The sequence below is a fragment of the Triticum aestivum genome, chromosome 1B, assembly GCF_018294505.1.
Source record: "Triticum aestivum cultivar Chinese Spring chromosome 1B, IWGSC CS RefSeq v2.1, whole genome shotgun sequence".
In the NCBI taxonomy this organism is placed as follows: domain Eukaryota; kingdom Viridiplantae; phylum Streptophyta; class Magnoliopsida; order Poales; family Poaceae; genus Triticum; species Triticum aestivum.
Window position 1 is genome coordinate 52,393,568 of NC_057795.1, and position 22,076 is coordinate 52,415,643.

General features: G+C 46.6%; 1 protein-coding gene across 2 annotated transcripts; it reads left to right on the plus strand.

Moving 5' to 3' along the window:
* The first annotated feature begins 12,698 nt into the window (after positions 1 to 12,698).
* On the plus strand, positions 12,699 to 17,438 carry LOC123106173 (uncharacterized). 2 transcript variants are annotated; one of them, XM_044528408.1, is made up of 3 exons: positions 12,699 to 13,391; positions 13,507 to 13,730; positions 16,614 to 16,935. In XM_044528408.1, exons 1-3 carry the CDS (start codon positions 12,776 to 12,778, stop codon positions 16,665 to 16,667), a joined length of 894 nt encoding a protein of 297 aa, XP_044384343.1. In that variant the 5' UTR covers positions 12,699 to 12,775; the 3' UTR covers positions 16,668 to 16,935. The 2 variants fall into 2 exon arrangements, with proteins under 2 accessions (XP_044384343.1, XP_044384336.1); XM_044528401.1 differs by having other exon boundaries at positions 12,700 to 13,391; positions 16,592 to 17,438.
* The last annotated feature ends 4,638 nt before the right edge of the window (positions 17,439 to 22,076 follow it).

The window sequence follows — 22,076 nt, forward strand, 5'->3', positions numbered from 1 at the left end:
TGCACTCGACTTGGGACCTCGTTCAGTCGAGTCATCAGAGACTCGAGGTCGTTCTGGAGCGTCTCTCTTGGCCAGAGTGTTGTGTCGATGCGAGAAGTTGCGACCTTCAGCCTTGCAAGATAGTCGACGACAGCAGCAACGCGAGATTCAAGCCGGAGCACATTCATGGCGACTTCATCTTTCATAGGAGAATTGACGGGATCCAGGTTTGTTTCCAGTCGACCAGTTTCCTCTTCAAAGTTCTGCCAGAACTCTGCAAAAACAGCCCCAGAGTCAAGACCGCAGTCGGATGGAGGGATCATAGTTAAAGTGCCTGTTCGATACCAAAACATTACCTTCAAGCATGAGTAATAGCTTTTTGGCGAGTCCTCCCAGATAAGCCTCTAGATCATTCTTCTTTCCCGTCAACTCGCTGGCCTTGTCACTCAAGGCAATCAAGAGCAGCTTTCAGACTAGTATTTTCTTCTTCAAGCTTGGTGATTGAAGCCAGCTTTCATCTGCGAGCTTGGTCTTCTCTAAAGCCGCTTTCTGCATCTCAGCCAAGTCAAGGTCTTTTTTCTTCAGAGCATCCCTCAGTTTGTCTACAAAGTCACAGTAAGATCAGAATCTGAAACGGGCAAGAGAACAAAAGCAGTCGTAGAGGTTCTCACCAAACATACCTTTTGCTTCCTCCTTCGACTTCGTGAAGTTCTCCTGAACCAGTTTCAGATCAAGCTCAAGCTGGATTTGGTTTTTCTCCAACTCAGTGTAACGAGCCGCAAGCTCGCAAAGATTTCTGCGAAGAACCGATCGACAAATGTCAAAGACAGTTCACTTCCGAGTGACTAAGGAAAAATCATATCATTTCTAAGACTACATCCGAATATAAACATTCGACCATAGTCTCGGGGACTACACCCAGTGGGTGCACTCAGCGTGCCCCCACTAGTTCTATCAGTTAGAGTCGATCAGTCGACCAACAAGTAGCAAAAAAAGAGAAGAGCGAGAGAGGTTATCTTCAGACTGACGTCGACTGCCAGCAGTCGACCACAGTCTCGAGGACTACACCCAGCGGGTGCACTCAGCGTGCCCCCACCGATTTCTCAATCCATTCGACCTGATCGAATAAAGGAAAAACTTAAGACATAAAGACTATGGTCGACTGCCAGCAGTCGACCATAGCCTTGGGGACTACACCCAGTGGGTGCACTCAGCGTGCCCCCACTAATCCGGAATGTCAATCAACACACCCACTCGGTGTACGACGAATACTAAAATTTTCAGAAAGAAGGATTTTAAGATATCATATCCTAACAGAACAGGTAGTGGTCGACTGACCTGAACATTGCTCTGAAGAGATGAACTGGCGTCATAAGCCGCCTGACTGGCGTCTCGGATTGCCTTCACTTGCTCCATCATGATCCCTGCCTGGCGTATTGCTTCTTTAGCAGCACTGGCTTGGTCTTCTGGAACATGGTGGGTCGAGAAAAAGCGAAGGCTGAGCAGCACTCGACGACGGAGGACGAGCACTCATCAACGGCACCGCAAAAGATACGGTAGGACGAGTGACATTGTCCCCTTCTACGACCAATGTTTTGGGTGCTCGCACGTCCTGAGTCTCCTTGCCAGCAGAAGCTTTCCTGTTCTTCCTCTGCCTCAGTGGTTCCTCGTCATCGTCGTCAGTAAGGTCAATCACGACGTTAGATTGAGCTGCAGAAAAGAGTCAAAATTAAAGACAAAGAGCCAACCGACTGAAGAACAGAACTACAAAGGTCATACCAGGTCTTGAAGTGACAGCATCTTCCATCTCGTGATCCTCAGCCCTGGCCGAGGTATCAGAGGTAGCAGCACTACAGTTCCAGAAGTCAGTCGGCCAGCTCACGAATCGGCCTAGAATAAATTCATGTGAAACGAAGAAACTCAAGCTACACTATTACCCTGAGATAGTGGGGATCGCCATCTTCATCTTCGGCAAGACCTTGGCCGGCTTCGACGGCGCCATTCGAGATTGCTTCGGAGCTTTTTCAGTCGGCACCGGAGAAGTCGTCCGAGGACGCTTGGTCGACTGCGCGACGGACGCAACCCCCTTACCACGCTCAGTTATTGGGTCATGGACAAGCTTCAAGCATCTTTCCGAACGAGGAGGTGCAACTTCCTCCTCCTCCTCCTCTACCTCTTCCTCTTCATCAGAGTTACCATCTTCATCATCGTCATCAGCATCCGAATCCCACTCCTCCGGGCTTTCGCCCCCACTTCCCTCCTCCTCCTCAGTCGGCGTTGCGCTCCATTGGGCATCGAGTACAACTCAGTGGTGGCCTGACAGATAATAGAACAAGACAAAGGTCAATCGACCAATTTGCTGTGAAGCAGAATGAATAAAGCAAGATTACAACCAAAGATAAGTGTCATACCGTGTCCGGCGTGTAGGTATGGTCGAGTGTGGAATCCTCCTAGCCCCTCGAGGGTTATCCTTATTCCCTGTGATGCCGCCATCCACCTCTCCAGCGTGGTGTCGTCGACTGCCTCTGGATGGACCCGAGTGGTATCTTCGGTGCCGCAGTACAACCACATCGGGTGGCCTCGGTATTGGAGCGGCTGGAATACACCGTCAAAGGAAAACCTCCAGAAGGTCCATGCCCGTCACTCCGTCCTGAATGAGCTGGACTATGCGCTCCACCAACATTTTACCCGAGCCTTCTCCTACGGAAGCACCTTCAGAGAAGAGGGTTTGTCCACTCGGTCCATGGAGAACGGAGGGAGACCAGTCGACTGCCCCGGCGTCGACTCGTCTTGGCAGTAGAACCAAGTCGACTGCCACCCTCTGACCGACTCAGGAAGGGTCATGGCCGGGAAAGTACTCTTATTCCTCATCTGAATCCCAAGACCCCCGCACATCTGGATAAGCTTAGTCCTCTCATCACCCGGACTCGCCTTTTTCACCGTCTGTGAGCGACAGGTGAATATGTGCTTAAAAAGACCCCAGTGTGGTCGACAACCCAGGAAGTTCTCGCACATGGACACAAAAGCAGCAAGATAGGCAATGGAATTGGGAGTGAAATGGTGGAGTTGCGCCCCAAAGAAGTTCAGAAACCCTCGGAAGAAAACACTCGGTGGCAGAGAGAATCCACGGTCTACATGAGTGGCTAGGAGAACACACTCACCCTCCTGCGGCTGCGGTTGACACTCGGTCCCCGGAAGCCTTGCTGGCCCATGGAGGATCAGACCCTCGTTGGCCAGGTCATTGAGATCCGTCTCGGTGATGGTCGAACGGATCCGATCCCCTTGGACCCAACCTTTTGGCAGGCGGGACCTTGACGAAGATCCGCCCCGACTAGACGCTCTCCCCTTCGCTTTCCCCGTCGTCGTCGCCTTCTTCGCGCGCTCCAAGGCCGCCGTCTTCTCCTTCACCATTGTCACCGGCGAAGCACGCGAGGAGTGGATAGGCGGAGGCGAGAGCAGGCACAGCGGGCGGAGGCAAAGAGGGCAGAGAGGGGAATGGGAAGGCACTGTTCAAAAACCCTCGCCCGGCGCTTTATATAAGGACGCTTCCGAGTGGCTGACAAGTAGGCCCGGGCGGTCCTGTCACATCCCGAAACAGTCGTGCACGCATGATACGTGGCGAAAAAGGCGGCGTGGAAATCGAGGCGTCCACGCCTTATCCCATCCGAGTACCGCGGTCCGCCCCGCTTCACGCGCTTCCCAAAATTTGGATCCCACAAAATCCGCTAACGGCAGATCAATCTGTCAGACGATAGATTTCCTATGATCCGTCGCTCGGAAGTTCACTAAGTTCAAAAGTTCACTCGACAGAAGAAAAGAATGGATCAAGGCGATTGAAGGAAAGGTTAGTGCCAACGCCAAAAAAGAAAAATCGCTGATCCAGGATACGACATAATCAGAGCACGGGAAATAGGTCGGAGAAAATTATCAACCCCTTCCTCACTCGAACCTCAATCCATTCGGGGGCTAATGATGAAGTCATGTACCTAGGGTAGGGTCATGGTCCTATCTAGGATACCCTACCCAAGGACATCCTTAGAAGAAGCTACCTTCCAGTCGACCAAGAGGGACTTCACTCGACGATGAAGATAGCCACTCGACCATGAAGCTAACCACTCGACGGCCAGGAGACCTAAAGTCACTCAGCACGCAACGGTCTATCATTAAGTAGCTCTAATAGTCTTCATGGTGTTTTATGAGGGCGTTACCAGTAACCCCCTGTCTTAATGTACTTTAAACCCTGCATAACTGAGGGCTGGAGGGGTCTGGCGAACTCTATATAAGCCACCCCCCTCCTCAGTGTAAAGGGTTCGCACCCCTGTAACTCATATACACAGAAACCAGTCGACCGCCTCCGGGCTTTGAGACGTAGGGCTATTACTTCCTCCGAGAAGGGCCCGAACTCGTTAAACACTCGTGTGTACAACTACTCCATAGCTAGGATCTTGCCTCTCCATACCTACCCCCCATTCTACTGTCAGACTTAGAACCACGACACTATTTACCCTTCATAAGGACCCTTTTCATCGAATCCGATCCGACTAAAGTGGGAGAGACTGGCACCCGCTAGGCACCTTATGCAACAAGTGCATGTCAGTCGGTGGAACCTGTCTCACGTAAGTGTACGTGTAAGGTCGGTCCGGGCCGCTTCATCCCACAATACCGTCGAAACAAGATTGGACTAGTAACGGTAAGCATATTGAACAAAATCAACGCCCACAACTACTTTGTGTTCTACTCGTGCAAAGAATCTACGCAATAGACCTAGCTCTGATACCAATGTTGGGGAACGTAGTAGAAATTCAAAATTTTCCTACGAGTCACCAAGATCTATCTATGGAGAAACCAGCAACGAGGGGAAGGAGAGTGCAACTACATACCCTTGTAGATCGCTAAGCGGAAGCATTCAAGAGAACGGGGTTGAAGGAGTTGTACTCGTCATGATCCAAATCACCGGAGATCCTAGTGCGAACGGACGGCACCTCCGCGTTCAACACACGTACAACCCGGTGACGTCTCCCATGCCTTGATCCAGCAAGGAGAGAGGGAGAGGTTGGGGAAGACTCCATCCAGCAGCAGCACAACAGCGTGGTGGTGGTGGAGGAGCGTGGCAATCCTGGAGGGATTCGCCAAGCACCGTGAGAGAGGAGGAGAAAGAGAGGTAGGGCTGCGCCAACAGGAGAAGAACTTCGTGTGTTGGGCTGCCCCTTTGCCTCCACTATATATAGGTGGAGAGGGGGGGCTGCGCCCCCACCTAGGTTTCCACCCCTAGGGGCGGCGGCCAGCCCTAGATCCCATCTAGGGGGCGGCCAAGTGGGGGGAGAGGGGAAACTTGCCCCCCAAGAAAGGTGGGTGCGCCCCCTCCCCAAACCCTAGGCGCCTTGGGCCCTTGTGGGGGGGCGCACCAGCCCACCTGGGGCTGTTCCCCTCCCACACTTGGCCCATGCTGCCCTCTGGTGATGGTGGCCCCACTTGGTGGACCCCCGGGACCCTCCCAGTGGTCCCGGTACGTTACCGATAAAACCCGAAACTTTTCTGGTGACCAAAACAGGACTTCCCATATATAAATCTTTACCTCTGGACCATTCCGAAACTCCTCGTCACGTCCGGGATCTCATCTGGGACTCCGAACAACATTCGGTAACCACATACAAACTTCCTTTATAACCCTAGCATCATCGAACCTTAAGTGTGTAGACCATACGGGTTCGGGAACCATGCAGACATGACCGAGACATTCTCCGGTCAATAACCAACAGCGGGATCTGGATACCCATGTTGGCTCCCACATGTTCCATGATGATCTCATCGGATGAACCACGATGTCGAGGATTCGATCAATCCCGTATGTAATTCCCTTTGTCTAGCGGTATTGTACTTGCCCGAGATTCAATTGTCGGTATGCCGATACCTTATTCAATCTCGTTACCGGCAAGTCTCTTTACACGTTCCGTAACACATCATCCCGTGATCAACCCCTTGGTCACATTGTGCACATTATGATGATGTCCTACTGAGTGGGCCCAGAGATACCTCTCCGTCAACCGGAGTGACAAATCCCAGTCTCGATTCATGCCAACCCAACAGACACTTTCGGAGATACCCGTAGTGCACCTTTATAGCCACCCAGTTACGTTGTGACGTTTGGTACACCCAAAGCATTCATACGGTATCCGGGAGTTTCACAATCTCATGGTCTAAGGAAATGATACTTGACATTATAAAAGCTTTAGCATACGAACTACACAATCTTTGTGATAGGCTTAGGATTGGGTCTTGTCCATCACATCATTCTCCTAATGATGTGATACCGTTATCAATGACATCCAATGTCCATGGTAAGGAAACCATAACCATCTATTGATCAACGAGCTAGTCAATTAGAGGCTTACTAGGGACATGGTGTTGTCTATGTACCCACACATGTATCTGAGTTTCCTATCAATACAATTACAGCATGGATAATAAACGATTATCATGAACAAGGAAATATAATAATAACCAATTTATTATTGCCTCTAGGGCATATTTCCAACAGATACCCTGCTGGTCCTTATTCCGAAGGTATCAAATCCAACCTTGCTCTCTCAGTTCCGCCCTATAAGTTTGTGTAAGGTGTTTTACAAGATCGCTTCAAAGGTGCTAGCGAATCGCCTTAAGTTAATTCTCCCGGAGATTATATCAGAGGAGCAGTTGGCTTTCGTCCCTGGAAGGCTAATAACTGACAACATAATCTGGGGCATATGAATGTTTACACTTCATGAAGAGGAACAGATCAAAGAACAATAGTTATGCAGCTCTGAAGCTTGATATGATGAAGGCATACGATCGTGTGGAGTGGACTTACTTGAGATCGATCATGCAGAAGTTGGGTTTTGTGGCACCTTGGGTGTCAGTTGTGATGAACATGGTGAGCTCAGTATCTTTTTCAGTAATGTTCAATGGTGTGAAGTCAGAAGTTTTTAAACCTTCAACGGGTATTCAACAGGGAGATCCAATCTCTCCATACCTTTTCTTGTTAGCAGCAGAGGGCCTTTCGTGCCTCTTAAAATCCCAGAACCAATCATCCTAGCTCAGCGGCATTAAGGTAGCACTGACGGCAATGATGGTGAACCACCTTTTATCTGCGGATGATAGCCTGCTATTTTTCAGGGCAAGTGTTGATGGAGCTGAAGCAGTATCAAACCTGTTGGACACTTATTGCATGGCATCGGGCCAAAGGATCAACAAAGAGAAATCATCGATTTTCTTTAGCAAGGGTTGCCCAGAGATAGTTTGTGCTGCTGTTAAAGGCCACTTGGAAGTTGCCAATGAGTCATTGAGCGACAGATACTTGGGCCTGCCAACGGACATGGGTGTGACGCCCCCGATTCAATCGTACACTAATCATACACGCAAATGTGTATGGTCAAGATCAGGGACTCACGGGAAGATATCACAACACAACCCTAGACACAAATTAAAATAATACAAGCTTTATAGTACAAGCCAGGGGCCTCGAGGGCTCGAATACAAGCTCGATACACAAGAGTCAGCGGAAGCAACAATATCTGAGTACAGACATAAGTTAAACAAGGATGCCTTAAGAAGGCTAGCACAAAAGCAACACGATCGAAGAGGCAAGGCCTCCTGCCTGGGACCTCCTAACTACTCCTGGTCTTCGGCAGCCTCCATGTAGTAGTAGTCGATGGGGGTGGCATATGGCTCCAAGGATCCACCATCTGGTTGCATCAACCGGAAAGAAGAAAGAAGGGGGGAAAGGGATAGCAAAGCAACCATGAGTACTCATCCAAAGTACTCGCAAGCATCAGATCCATACTAAGTATGCACTAGTATCAAATGGAAGGTTTGTATCTTTGGACTGAACTGCAGAATGCCAGAATAGAGGGGGGAAGTCCTAGCCTATCAAAGACTAGCATCTTCACGCAGCTCCAAGCATCTTGCAGCATGTAGAAGAGTAAAGAATAGCAGTTTATAATTAACAAACATGTTGTAGCATCAACGCCCAGAGATCCTTCCTCGACTCCCTGCGAGAAAGCAATCCCGGAGCCACATATCCATCACATATCTCAAGTATCCATTTCTAGTTATATAAGATCAGGATATAAGTCTGAACGTCCATTACCATGGACACGGTATTCAAATATATAACTTCCCTGCAGGGGTGCACCACGTTACCCAACACGATCGTTCACTCTGGCCGGACACACCTTTTTGGGGTCAATGCCCGGCCTCGGAAGATCAACATGTCGCAGCTCTACCTAGGCTTAGTAGAGAGGCCCCCTCCGGTCTACATCCTAAGCACTCCGGGGTCTTGGGCCCATCGCCCGCAGCACTCCGGGTCGTTGCGAGCAGGGTGGATACTAGCACCGCCTGGATGGCCAGCACGATCCGACCATGCCGCACTGCTGAACTGGACGTCTGACAAAGCTTTGGCTGATACTGCGACGTCGAGGCCCATAACTATTCTCGCGTAGTGGTTAGTGCGTAAAGGCCAGAGGCCAACTCAGAACAAATACCCAAACCTGTTAGTGCATTGGGGGCTTGCAGAAACGAGCAGAGACTCATGATAAGGTGACCTCGTCGCCCCGTCTCATGGACTTACGGCAAGGGCCCAGACTGCCCGGCCGTGCCATGTGGAAAACTCGCGTGTGCTCTACGGGCCCGCCTGACTTTCACATCAACTCGCGGGTACCACTCAGGGTCGACCCGACTTCAACAATGGTCGCAAGTAAAGTCAAAGTAACCGTGCGTCCAAACATCAAGGGGAAAACCCGAGGAATCGCCCCCGGTGAATTCCACTCAATGTAATCATCAAGGTGAACGTAAGAGGAACCACCCTCGAGGTTCACACTTGAGGTGTTGCACAACAGAGCCGTATCGGGAATGGTGAAGGAGGAACCACCCTCGTTGACCACGACCGAATAGCTACACTACGGAGATCTCATCAAGAGTGATGTATGAGGTTCCACCCTCGGCATTTGATGGTAACTCTGCAGAGTCGAGCAACAAAAAGGGCGTGATGTGATGTGAGGTGTCGGGCTCTGGTCGTCGATCACGTTGATCGAGCCGTTGATGATGAAGCAGGGGCAACAAGGACAAGTGGGGGTCACTGATGGATCACCAACCAACCTATACTAAGCAGCTTAGAATAAGCAAGTAAGGTACAACAGTAGGTACAAAAGCAGGCTATGCATCAGAGTAGGAGCAATCGATTACAGTAGCAAAATCTAATGCAAGCATGAGAGAATAGAATGGGCGATATCGGGATGATCAAAGGGGGGGCTTGCCTGGAAGCTCCGCTGAAATGGAAGAAGTGTCGTCGATGATGTAGTCGATCACAGTGGCATCAACAGCGGTCTCGGGGTCTACCGGAGAGAAGAGGGGGAAGAAACAGTAAATACACGCAAACATATTCATAACAAGACAACAAGCGGGGCTAAACGTGTTCTAACGCAGTGCTACACAATACGGGCGAAGGGGGAACATCCGGGAAAGTTTCCCGGTTCCGGACGTTTGTCAGACAGATGAACCGGAGGGGAAAATTTCAACATTTGCTATGATAAGGACTTGTGGCGGGCAAACAGACCACGTATTCGGATTCGTCTCGTCATTCTGAGCAACTTTCATGTATAAAACTTTTTCATTCGATCTACGGTTTATTTTAGATGATTTTTCAAAGCTTTAATAATATTCTGAAATTATTATTAATTCAAAATTGGAATTATGACGTCAGCCTGATGTCATCATGATGTCAGCGATCAACAGAGCGTTGACTGGCCAAACTAACGTGTGGGGGTCGTTCTATCATAGACCTAACCATCTAACAGATTTAAATTAACTAAACTAGTTCATTAGGCTAACTAGCAAGGTTAATTAAGTTAGGTAATTAACTATTTAATTAATTAACTAATTATTTTTATATATAGTTTTTTTTAAATCTATTTTTTTACACAGGGGTGTGGAGACCCTTGGCCAGTGGCCCAGGCCTTAGCGGGGCGGGCTTGGCTACGCGATAGCCGGGCGCGGGAGCCGCCCGTTAGGGCGCCCTCCTAGGCCACCAGGGGAGAGGGCGCGCGGGCGACGGGGCGCCGGCGACCAGCGGGGCGTGGGCCGGTGTGGGAGGCACTACGCAAGCCGGCGGGGCGGGCAGCGGCGGCGATCGCTAGTGGTGGCGGTGGCTAGCAGTGGCAGCACTCAGCGGCATCAAATGTAGGAGCAACGGCAGTAGCAGCAACCGCGCGCGGCAGCAGCAGGCAACATCGCAGCGGGCGAAGGCGGGATCGCGACAGGGAGGTTGGGGCATCGTGAGCGCGGGCACGGGCCAGATCCGGCAACGGGGAGAGAGGAGGGCAGACGTGGCTCACGGGGAGGGTCGTGTGCGAGCTCGAGGAGGTGCAGGGGCGGTCCGGTGATGGAGAGGCGGGGTGGGGCAGTCCAGCGAGCGGCGAGGTGGCGCGTCAGGGTCGTGGAGGCGACGGGCGTCGGGGCAGCGTCGGGGACGTTGAGGGCGGGGCGCAACGGGGGCGGATGGCGTCCAGGTCGAGGAGAGAACGGGGGAGGCGACGCGGTTGGGGCGGTGGCGACCGTTGTGGTGGCGCCGTCGTTAGGGCGCCACGGGCGGCGGTCGTCGGGGCAGATCTGGCGATCCAGACGGGGGGGAGAGGCGCGGTGGCGAGCGAGTGGGGGAGTGGGGATCGGGAGAGGTTAGGGTTCAGGGAGTGGTGTGGGGTGGCCTAATAGGCCAGGAAGTGGGTCGGTCTGGCTGGGGTCGTTTGGCCCAGGGGTTCTTTTCCCCTTTTTTGATTTGCCTTCCCTTTTTTCCTTTTATTTAAATTCTATTTATCAGTTTTATTTATTTTAAAGCACTTAAACATTTTATAAAAAAGGTTGGCTCCTCACCAATATTACTCAAAGATTAAATGCAATAACTTGAACATTTTAGCTTTCATGTTTGACAAAATTTAAATTTTGACTTTAAACTTTGTTTTGAATTTGAAAGGTGACGTGGATCAAATGAGGATTAGCAACAGTAGTGTGATGACGTGGCACCATTAGCAGGGGTTTACTGTAGCTTAATTATCCGGGCGTCACAGTGGGTCATTCTAAGAAGGGGACATTCAAATACTTGAGTGACAGAGTATGGGACAAAGTAAAGGGGTGGATGAGCAAATGTTTGTCTGCAGGTGGGAAAGATGTGCTAATTAAATCGGTACCCCAAGCTATCCTAGTGTTTTCTATGTCATGTTTCAAACTCCCTAGAGGCTTATGTGATCATATGAAATCCATCATCAGAAAGTTTTGGTGGGACTGCAAACAGGGAGAACGCAAGCCGGCATAGGTGTCATGGGATGTGATGACACGCCCGAAACACCTTGGTGGACTGGGTTTTAAAGATCTTGAAATTTTCAACCTATCTTTGTTGGCGCGTCAGGCTTGGAGACTCTTGTAAGAACCAATGAGTTTGAGCGCTAGAATACTGAAGGCGGCATACTATCCTGACATGATGATCCTTAGCGCTGAGTTGGGGTCTAGACCGTCTCAGATATGGCGAGCTATCTTGGAGGGGCTGGATTTGGTTAAGCAGGGAATCATCCGCCGGATTGGCAATGGACAAACAACGGAGATATGGAATGATAACTGGATACCAAAGGAGATGACACCAAGGCTCATCACGTCGCTGGTTGCCAACCCCCCGAGGTATGTTTCGGAGTTGCTCTCCCCGGCAACAGCCTCATGGAATGAGACTCTAGTCCGGATAGTTTTCCTGCTGAAGATTCCGGTATGCACACGTAATATAGAGGATTTTTGGGCTTGGTACCCGGACAAGAAAGGAAATTTCAGCGTCAGCTCAACCTATAAATTTTTGCGTAGGACAAAGATGCAAAGGGAGGAGTGGTTGAACGGTGGTACTGGATCATCTCACACTGAAAAACATGAAAAAGCTTGGACCTCTCTGTGGAAATTGAGAATCCCGTCGAAGGTGAGAATCTTCCTTTGGGGACTTGCTCACCATTCATTCCCCACGACGGATGTGTTGAAGAGAAGAAACATGTCAGTTCGAGATGTATGCCCGCTTTGTGGTTGTGAGGATTCATGGCGCCGTGCTTTGGTTGCATGCACGATGTCCTGTTGCGTCTGGGCGCTTTCAGATGAAACTCTGGTGACACTCATGTTGCTAGAAGAAAAGCTATCTATGAATCGATTTTTGAGAGCCCTCAACGCACAACATCTTTCATCAATAACTACATTGACGAGCTGGGCCAATTGAGAACCGGAGGAGTGCATGAAGGTAATGCCAGTGTTGCAATACCACGACCGAAGTGGTGGCTTCCTCCACCGAGCGGCATTGCGAAGATTAACGTTGATGGGGCGGTGGTTAGATCACAGAGAGGTGGGACAGTTGCAGCTTTATGCCACGACCAGGTCGGGCATTATTTGGGGTCAGTTTGCTTGTAACCTAGATATAGGTAGACATGTTTGGTTCGGCAACCCCCATGACCCAGAGCTCGTTGTCGACGTGGAATCCTGAAATAAATCCACGAATAATGCGAGCACCAGGATTTTAACTCTGGTGGGTTGGGGATACCACTGTCCACCTAACCATCTCAACCACGGGTTGGTTCGCTATGACAATTGCTTTTGAATGAATAAAGCGTGAGAGATTTCTAAAAAAAAAAAACTCCAGATGTTTGTACTGCCTAGCCTAACCTGCCTGCCCTCTCAACAGTACGAATCCCCAATCCTCCACCCAGACAGAGCAAGTCTAGGGTTTCTTCGCATAAGCAGAGCGGCGATGGCGGAGGCGGAGGCGGAAGTGGACTCCTACATTAATTATATGTTGATGGAGAGGAGGGAGGTGATGAGGGCTCAGGAGGAGGCGGAGAGGAGGATGAGAGGAGGCCCCGGCCGCAAAATGAAGAAACGGAAGACGGAGACGGGAAAGAGCTCAAAGAAGGCGGCGCCCGCGGTTCCGGTGGAGATGAGCGTCAGCGAGGTGGGGAGCAGCCCAGCGGAATCTGAAGATCTGGCGAGGACAAGGGAGATTGTGGAAGCAGCCATGGCCAAGATTCTGGCGCGGATGAAGGGGATCGTCATCAAGGAGCCGGCCAAGACGATGACAGAGGAGGACGTCGCGGCGGCGGCCGTGTACAGAGCCAAGGCGGAGGAGGCGCGCAGGAACGAGGACCGGCCGGAAGAGTCCAGCGCCCTCCGGAAGTGGATCGCCACGGGAGACCCCGAGGCCGTCAAGTGCCGCAAGGAGTGGATCGCGGAAGACATGGAGGCCCTGAGGCTCAAGGACATGGATCCCGACGAGGATACCTCCGACTGGCGTGCCTTCGAGGCCAAGGAGTTCCGCGAGTTCTGGGAATACCTTTATCCCAAATCCTTTGGTAAATTCGAGGACAACAGTAAGCTGCCAAATCGACTCTTCCCCTCTCCATTGCTTATTATTACTGCTACCTGTGAGCATCTTGATTGATTGATTGATTGATTGACTGGCAATTTGACATCGATAATATGCAGCGCGTATCCCATCCATGCTTTACACGGACAACAAGTCGTCAGGTGGCACAGCCCACCCCATAAGAACTCTGCAGGTCTTTTCAGTCAAAGTTGCGGGACTACAAGATGGAGTGCACTGGCCGCTGCAAGTGTTTGGCGTCGTTGCTGCACGAGATTGTTTGGATCATAATCGCAATGTTATCTTCCAGCGCCAAAGGGATAACTGCCAAATGATCCACAAGGAGGTTTGTATTCCTGGCCTGCCGCTGACAGTTAATAGTTTGGTGTCTATGTATGTACCTCCATCAAAACTATTTGGTCTGATCTTTTCAGCTGCGCTATACAGTGTGATGATATTAGTAAATATATGGTCAAATTACAGATTTAGAATATAAAGTGGAAGGGAAAATAATTTACTTTTTTTTGTAGACTTTGCGAAGATGAAACTGTCTGTGCAGTGGCGGAGCTTCAGCAAGGCTACATGGGCCATGGCCCGCCCAGCTTTGCACCACCTCCTCCTATTATAGCCGGCCCATGGGCCGGGGAAAAACCAATTTCATGCAATTTAGCCTACCCAGCCCGCCCAGGAATTTGCTGCAAGCTCCGCCACTGTGTCTGTGCCACATATATATGTAGATGTAGAATATATGATCTTGGCATTGTCATTGGCACATATATATGAAGAATTTTGGGGTACTCCCCTGTGTAGTTACTCCCTAGGCATCCATCGTTATTTAACCTTCCTGTGCCACAAGCCTGATCGGGTTAATGTGGATGCTTCAGAAGACATTTTGCTAATTAAGTTTATTAATTAAGTAAGCAATCCAGCAAGTGATGTGTTGGTTCAAACACCTCTTTAATTATTGGCCACATGGAACAAAGTTCTTGATCGGATAAGGATATTAATACCACCATGTTTATTATTCCATAAGATGGAACAAAAATATCTGGTTGGGGCACACTGTTTTTTGAAGGAAAAATAGTATGGAGCATGTATTAAGAAGTGTATCACATTTCAGGAGTATGCACTCTGTAATATGAATATGAACCTTTTTAAGAGTATGCACTATGCGGTATATTGTATTTAGAATATATAATATGGAGTATGTACACTTTGGAAAATGTATAGTTAGTGAGTAGTATATAGCTTTTTTAAGAGTATGGGAGTGTGGTAGAGTATGTGTTTATAGCTGCAGTATGGATTATATTGTTTTCTTAGAGCGTCGTGTGTGTGTGTGCGATTTGGAAAACCTGTTCACTTGCCGGCATATAGCTGTTCTGCTAGTATGTATAGCTGCCAATAAAACCATGGCCCTGGCAACTTTCGTTCAATCCAACCATGGATTGTGCACACACCCTGCTTCTCAAGTTCTCCACCTGCAATGAAATCGAACTTGGGGTATTCCCTTGTATCCAGAGTTATTACACAGCCGGAGAAACAACTGGATTTTATTCTCTAGAGAAAAGTTGCTATGCGATTTAAACAAGAGATTAGACTACTCACATTAAGCACCATCAGACAGTGTCAACCAGTTGAGACTTCTTCCCTAAGTGGCTGTTTACCCATGTGGTCGATCTTTCCTCTCCTGAAGCTCTTCCTACCTCACCTCCTCCTCTGGCCTCACTCTCTCTCCCATCTCCGGTGGTTCCAGCGGTGGAAAGAAGAGGGATGGAGGCCTGTATCCCCCTACTATGATATTAGGTGTTGTTATCTTTCTAATAAACCAGATGTGCCAGTTAGTCTTCTCCTGCTCTTCCTTGCTCTATACCTGGTGGCTGGAGCTCTTGCAAGCAGTGGAGGATGGCTCCCTGGCGGATCTGCTCCTCTGCAGGGTTTGGCCCCTGGCTTCACCCTCCCATACACTTCCCAGCTGCCGCCTGTCCATGTTGATGGCAAGTTGTTTGGCTTGGTGGGTGTCATCGACGATAGAGCCTATGCAGGATACGCGCCTTCTTTATCCATGGCATCTCGCCGTCTGCTAGATCCTTGTTCAGCGACGTCCTCTTCCTTTGGCCTTTCCCTTTTGCCCTGGTATCAATGAATCTGTTTCATTCCCCAGTTATCCAAATCGAATTTGGTGCTCCATTTTTTTCTCCGACGGCTTACTTTCGAAGCCATTGATCTGTCCCCTTCCTGCTTTGGGAGGGTTGGTTCGTGGGAATGGCATTCCATTATTCCTTTTTCTTGGCGCCTCCCTTCTTTTTCTCTGGCAAATTGTTTCTTGCCTCTTATGCACTGGACAAAGGCCTTCCATTGCCTAGGTGTTTGATGGGACGGCGGCAGCGAGCGCCTGGGACAATTATAATCATAGCAAGCCGTGTGATCGCATCCCATTTGAGAGAGCGGGAGGGGAAGGGAGTGGGTGGGAGAATTCTATGGAAGAGCGCCTACAACATTTAGCCTACTCTTGGTTGTTCCCTTTGAGGATACATTGGACCTCTTTAGTTGTGCTCCCACAGGGCGTAGGTAGATTCTCGAATCCATAGCGTCCCCTAGTCTGTGAGACCATTTTTATTTTGTTTGTACCTGTTACTTTATCATGTTCTCTTGTAAATTTCTGCTTGAAAATGCTGAACACAGTTGTGATCTGTTGACAAATTAACCTTTGAGATACCTGTTTTCAGTAGTATATGAACACCCTAATAATATGCCCCGTTCTTTGTATGTTGTTTGCAGACTACACATGTTTTTGCAAGTTATGTTTTCATTGTGATGATGCTCAATGCCTTTGGGTTTAGTTTACATATGTTTGTTAACTTGCTTCAGCTTTGAAGACTTGAAATGCTTTCTTACCTATCTCGACTCAAATCTACTGGCTCTAAATTACATCTTAATTTTGCATGTCACGAGTTTACCTTTCTTCTGTGCTTGCTATCGACAGATATTTAATTTAAGCTATCTCGACTCAAATCTACTGGCTCTAAAGTGGTCGGACCCTTCCCCAGACCCTGCGCAAGCGGGAGCTACATGCACTGGGGCTGCCCCTTTTTATTGTTTGTCGACGAATGCACATTCTCTCTTATTTTCAACATATATTTGTCATATATGTTGCTGTCCTATTTGAGATAAACGATACATTACTTACTAAATAATGTCTGCATGCAGAATCCGTATCTGACACTGACAGGTCCTAGCCGTGCTATTGTGGTGGTGGATCCTGTGTGGTTTGAGGTTGCATTGAAAGTGAAGGGCGCCACTGAATCTGAGGATAAAGAGTTGAGCTATCACGTCGATCCTTATTATATTTCCGGCTCAATGAATTCCTATGTGTTCAATCGCGTCAGGACTAGCAGGCTCAGCACAATGGAGTTGACATTGGGTGACATGGTTCACTCCGTGGAGGCCACCATCAGTGTGAAAGTGGTTGGCGGGGAGTGGCCACAAGGTTTCAGAGGTGTATTTACCGCCACTACCGCCAGCATAGACGAGGAGAAAATCGAGTTGCTTGGTTTCGGAGACGACAAATTGCCTGTTGCAGCTGATGGCTCGATACAGCTCTCACGAAGTGTTGTGTCTGTTGAAGACGACGGGCAGCTGAGAGTCTCTGTCATGGCGCGTCACCTGGTGGATCGATCTGTCCGACGGGATTCTGGAGTACTCGCAGCTAAGACATCCTCCAGAAGCTATGCTAAACTTGAAGTTTTCTCTTGTAAGATGGAAGTCACTGTCGCCTGGTCTCTTCTCCCGTACTGGCCACATTACCGTGACATGCCGTGTCCTAGCATATGAATGTGGCTTTGGTTTGGCTCTAGGTGCCGGCGGAAGTAGTTATTTATCTATGCATGTATGTATGGTTGGTAGCATGTGTTATGCGGTGCTACTGTAGCTTAAGCTGGGTGGGTGGTAGTAGGCCATATCCTTCTATTTGTCAGAATTACTATGTAATATGGACAGTTCAGATTCGATGGTTGTTCCAGTCTTTTATACAAGTCTGTATATGCTTGTATGATGAGTTACGGCCGTGCTGTTTCGGTCAGCTAGTCTTTTGGTTCAGTCCTTGCACCGGGAAAATAATTATATCGACATAAGTTTATGGCCTAACAATTTTTTACGAAAAGCCAACTGGCGATCATCTGCTGGGGATGGTGGCATTTTGAACGGTTTTGCCGTCGTTTTTAGTTGTCTTGGGGACGGCAGTTTCTTCGGAACAACATACATTTTCTAGGAGGGCGATATCTTTCAACCTTCATCCTAGAAAATGTCAAACTGCCAAAACCCCCCGGCTAACTAAAATTGCCAGTAAAATGTTCGCACATGCCACCTCTCAGCGAACGGTCACTAAATAAGAGGGTCCATTTCTTGTCGATGTAATGCCTTTTGGTACTTTATATTGGTTAACAAGCAGGAAAATATCCCTATAAACCTGGTGGTAGATGAACCCTATAAATATTGTTAGGTTTTTTTAGCAATTCAGGGAAAAAACTGAAACTTTTTTCGAGCAAACTTGACTTATTGTGCCAGTCATAAGAAAAATTGACAATAAAAGCTGCCGACAAAAAAATCTGAGCAGAAAAACAAATTGTCCTTGACAATATAGAGTGAATAGTACACCTAATATAGTGCCGATTTTGCCTTTGTCCTGGACCATACCCCAAAAGCCATTTCGCCTCCAATTTTTTTTTACGAGTAGGACAATGAGTCAAGTTTGTTGCCAACAAATTTCATGTTATTTCGACCATTTTTCAAATTACTATTTGAAAAAACGGGTCGTATGCCCCCCCCCCCCCCTTTTCCAAACGTGCCCCTCCTTAACAAGCATAGTTATGTAGTATATCGGTACAGAAGGAGTACAAGATGTCCGACAGAATATCAGTCGGAGGATCACCGTCGGTCACTCTGCGTGCTTGAAGGAATAGTCCTCAAAACGTTTGTGCAAGGGTACGTCGGGTTGCCCGCTGGCATGAGTAAAAGTTCATGAAATTTTCAATAATTCACGAATTTCATTTTTTTTTTAATTTTAAAATGTTAATGTACTTGAAAAAATGTTTTTGAATTTCTAAAAACTTCATAAAGTTTACAAATGTTTTAAAATATCATGAAGTTGAACAAATCTTCATGAATTTTAAAATGGTTTTCGAATTTGATTTTTTTTTGAGGATTTGGTTTTGGAATTTGATGAAAATAAAAAAAGAAGAAGAGAAAAAAGGAAAGAAGAAGAAGAAGCCAGCAGCGAAAACACAAGGAAAAATACCAGCGAGGAACCTCTATTTAGCGCGGGCACTATTTTTCGCTTTAAGCGGGCCCTAAGCATACGCATCGCTGCAGGTTTTTCAATATTGGGCCGGCCTGTGTCGCTTGGCTTTAAGAAAGGAAAGCACATGCAAAGTACGTTAGGCACGTATTACTTAAGGCAAAAACAGCTGCTTTTCCTGGTTTTCAATGTGGTTTTCATTTTATTTTGCTTGAGTTATTTTACTTCTCCGATTTTTTCATTCTTTTCTTTTCTTCCGGATTTTTTCCCGATATTGATGCTAGGAGAAGGCAAAGCACACATTTCTGCTCACACATATGTATGTGTCATCTTAGTTATAATACTATACATAACTGTTATGTGACATCTTAGTTACCCAACGTGTTATGCTGCCGAAATTTCTAACGGAAATTCCCATGACTTGTCTAAATTTTGGCCTTGTTTGCAAGGAAACAAAAGCTTTAGGGTGTTGAATGCAAAATCTTAGGCCCTTATTTGTGAGGAAACAAAATCTTTACGGTGTATAATGCATAGTAGAAAATAGGAGCACCTCAAACATAATAAAAATTACAACAGGATTCCCGAAAATTACAGCACGCATCAGGTACATGTACCCAAAAATCGGCATGTCGTCGGAGTTCAACCTAATTTGCGCAGCGGAGGTAGAAGTACCTGAAATGCTCAAAAAATAGAACAGATAAAACGTGGTTCAAAGTTTTAAATGGGGTAAAATTGATTAAAATTGCTTAATGAGGCAATCCCTGTAAAAATGACAAAAGATGGGACAAAAATAGATTCTTTTTTTTCATACGCCTCCCAGCTGGGAGCCAGGTTCCATTACGTCATCTTGGGCGAAGTTATTGTGTTTTTTTAACGGAGGCAAAAGATTTGCCTCATCAATTAATTAAGAAGAAGAGAGTTGTCCAGTTAATTAATGGAAAACCGGGTGAAAACCAATACAAACAAACCACATGCGGACTACTCCCAAAGTCTAAAACCCCATGATCGCACCGTCGACTCTACAGACATTTCCAACCGCGTGCGGGATACGCGTGCGACTTAGAACTTGGGACGCCGGGCAACGGAGAGAGGGAGGATGGTGGAAAGATACTGATAATCCGATGTGGATGACATGTATGAAAAAAGACTGAGAGATGTTTTATGTCCGTACCGAAAATGCAAAGAAAGAGTCAGGCTCGACCCCTTTAAGGGTGGTAAATTCAAAGATACTTTCTCTCTTCTCTTACATATAACTATCTTCATTTTGTCATTTTATTCTCTTACAATGACAATGCTATAACAAGGGAGGATGAAGACGATGGAGGGGCATGCAGAAATATGCTGCTTTGTCTTCTTGCAGTGAGACGGTGGCTAGCTAGGGAGACATGGGCGATTATCAAGGATAAAAGAAGCAGGATATAGAATCAATATTTGTCCTTGTATGATCACTTGTTGTCATGTTTGGAAAACGTTTTTGTATTAAATCAATTGTTTAAATAGTACACAAACATTCAACTAGTTTCCTCTATAATAAAATCAAGAGGTAATTACACCACTGGTGCTTGGACTTGTCACGAATGTGCACTTTAGTGCATGAACTTGAAAAATACATTGAACTGGTTCCATAACTTGGCATGGACGTGCAAATACGGTTCACATCTTATATGTATATGTCCACGGCCCTAACGAGGCACCCCAAGTGTCCTGATTTATGTGGAAAAACCCCTTGAATTGTTTTCTCCTTACATAAAGACCTCGGTGAGAAACAACAAAACTAAAATTACTAATTGGGTGAGGGATGAAGACGATGACAATGCTATAACAAGGGAGGATGAAGACGATGGAGGGGCATGCAGAAATATGCTGCTTTGTCTTCTTGCAGTGAGACGGTGGCTAGCTAGGGAGACATGGGCGATTATCAAGGATAAAAGAAGCAGGATATAGAATCAATATTTGTCCTTGTATGATCACTTGTTGTCATGTTTGGAAAACGTTTTTGTATTAAATCAATTGTTTAAATAGTACACAAACATTCAACTAGTTTCCTCTATAATAAAATCAAGAGGTAATTACACCACTGGTGCTTGAACTTGTCACGAATGTGCATTTTAGTGCATGAACTTGAAAAATACATTGAACTGGTTCCATAACTTGGCATGGACGTGCAAATACGGTTCACATCTTATATGTATACGTCCACGGCCCTGACGAGGCACCCCAAGTGTCCTGATTTATGTGGAAAAACCCCTTGAATTGTTTTCTCCTTACATAAAGACCTCGGTGAGAAACAACAAAACTAAATTTACTAATTGGGTGAGGGATCGAACCTGTTACCTGTACCTCTCATGTGGGAGTGGCTAACCAGCAGACAAGGTGAAATTTTTTGTCATATATATATTCACACGCTTTTTATACAGCAGGTTGAACAACATAAACAAATTAATTTATTCGATCAAAAATAGTGCCGGGTCAATTATTTGAACCTGCACCCTAATACTATATAGCAGCAACAAATACAACTACCAAGAACATGTAATTTTACAAAGGATAAATTTATCTTTATATAACATAATGCGCTCGTGTGGGTAAAATGGACCATTTTCAACATTTCAGTTTTTTCCAGTTTTTGTAAAACTATGTAAATTTTATAATTGTGTGTTATAAATGATATATATATATAATTAAATTAAAGTACATTAAAAATTTATATGATTTAATAAAATATCTCCACAAATAATTTTAAAATGAAAATATTAAATATTAAATGAAATTAATTTACAATTTTTAAAAGTGCTCACATTTTTAATGAAATATTAAAGTAATTTAAGAAAGTTTTGTATATTTAATAGATTCCCATATAATTCTATACATTTCCATGTTATAAATAAAATATTTATGTAGTACATAAAAGTGTTCATACTTTAAGAAAAAAAGTGTTGTTTTAAAAAGTTTATATAATATATAAAAGTTTGTGTGTTTTAAAAAAAAGCAAACCTAGTGCGCCCTCAGATTGCAGATCCTCACATGAATAATATTTGAATAAAATAGACATTTTTATAATTCATAAATATTTAAATTGTATGTATATGTTTTAAAATGACATGTCAAATTTAAATTCTTTTTGAAATCATGTTTGTTATATAGTCATAAATATTAATTATACTTTAGAAACATGAGACCTTTTTGGTAGAAGTGGTATCCAAGGCTGATATATAACATTTTGTCGGATGTTTGGATCACAGACCCGACACTATTTTTGCTGGATTGTTAAATTCCTTTAATTTATGTTGTTTCGCCTAGTGTACATAATGGTCATGAATCCAGTTTTGACTATACAACTGTGCTGCGGTCGACTGGCTAGCCGCGAGCTAACAGTAGTTCACTGGTTCGATTCCCTAC

Bases quoted from the DNA above. Each gene is read 5' to 3' on its own strand.
- LOC123106173 (XM_044528401.1), top strand. From the start codon at position 12,776: ATGGCGGAGGCGGAGGCGGAAGTGGACTCCTACATTAATTATATGTTG. The intron at 13,392-13,506 runs GTAAGCTGCCAA...GATAATATGCAG, and splicing joins TGGTAAATTCGAGGACAACA to CGCGTATCCCATCCATGCTT. The intron at 13,731-16,591 runs GTTTGTATTCCT...GTCTGCATGCAG, and splicing joins GCCAAATGATCCACAAGGAG to AATCCGTATCTGACACTGAC.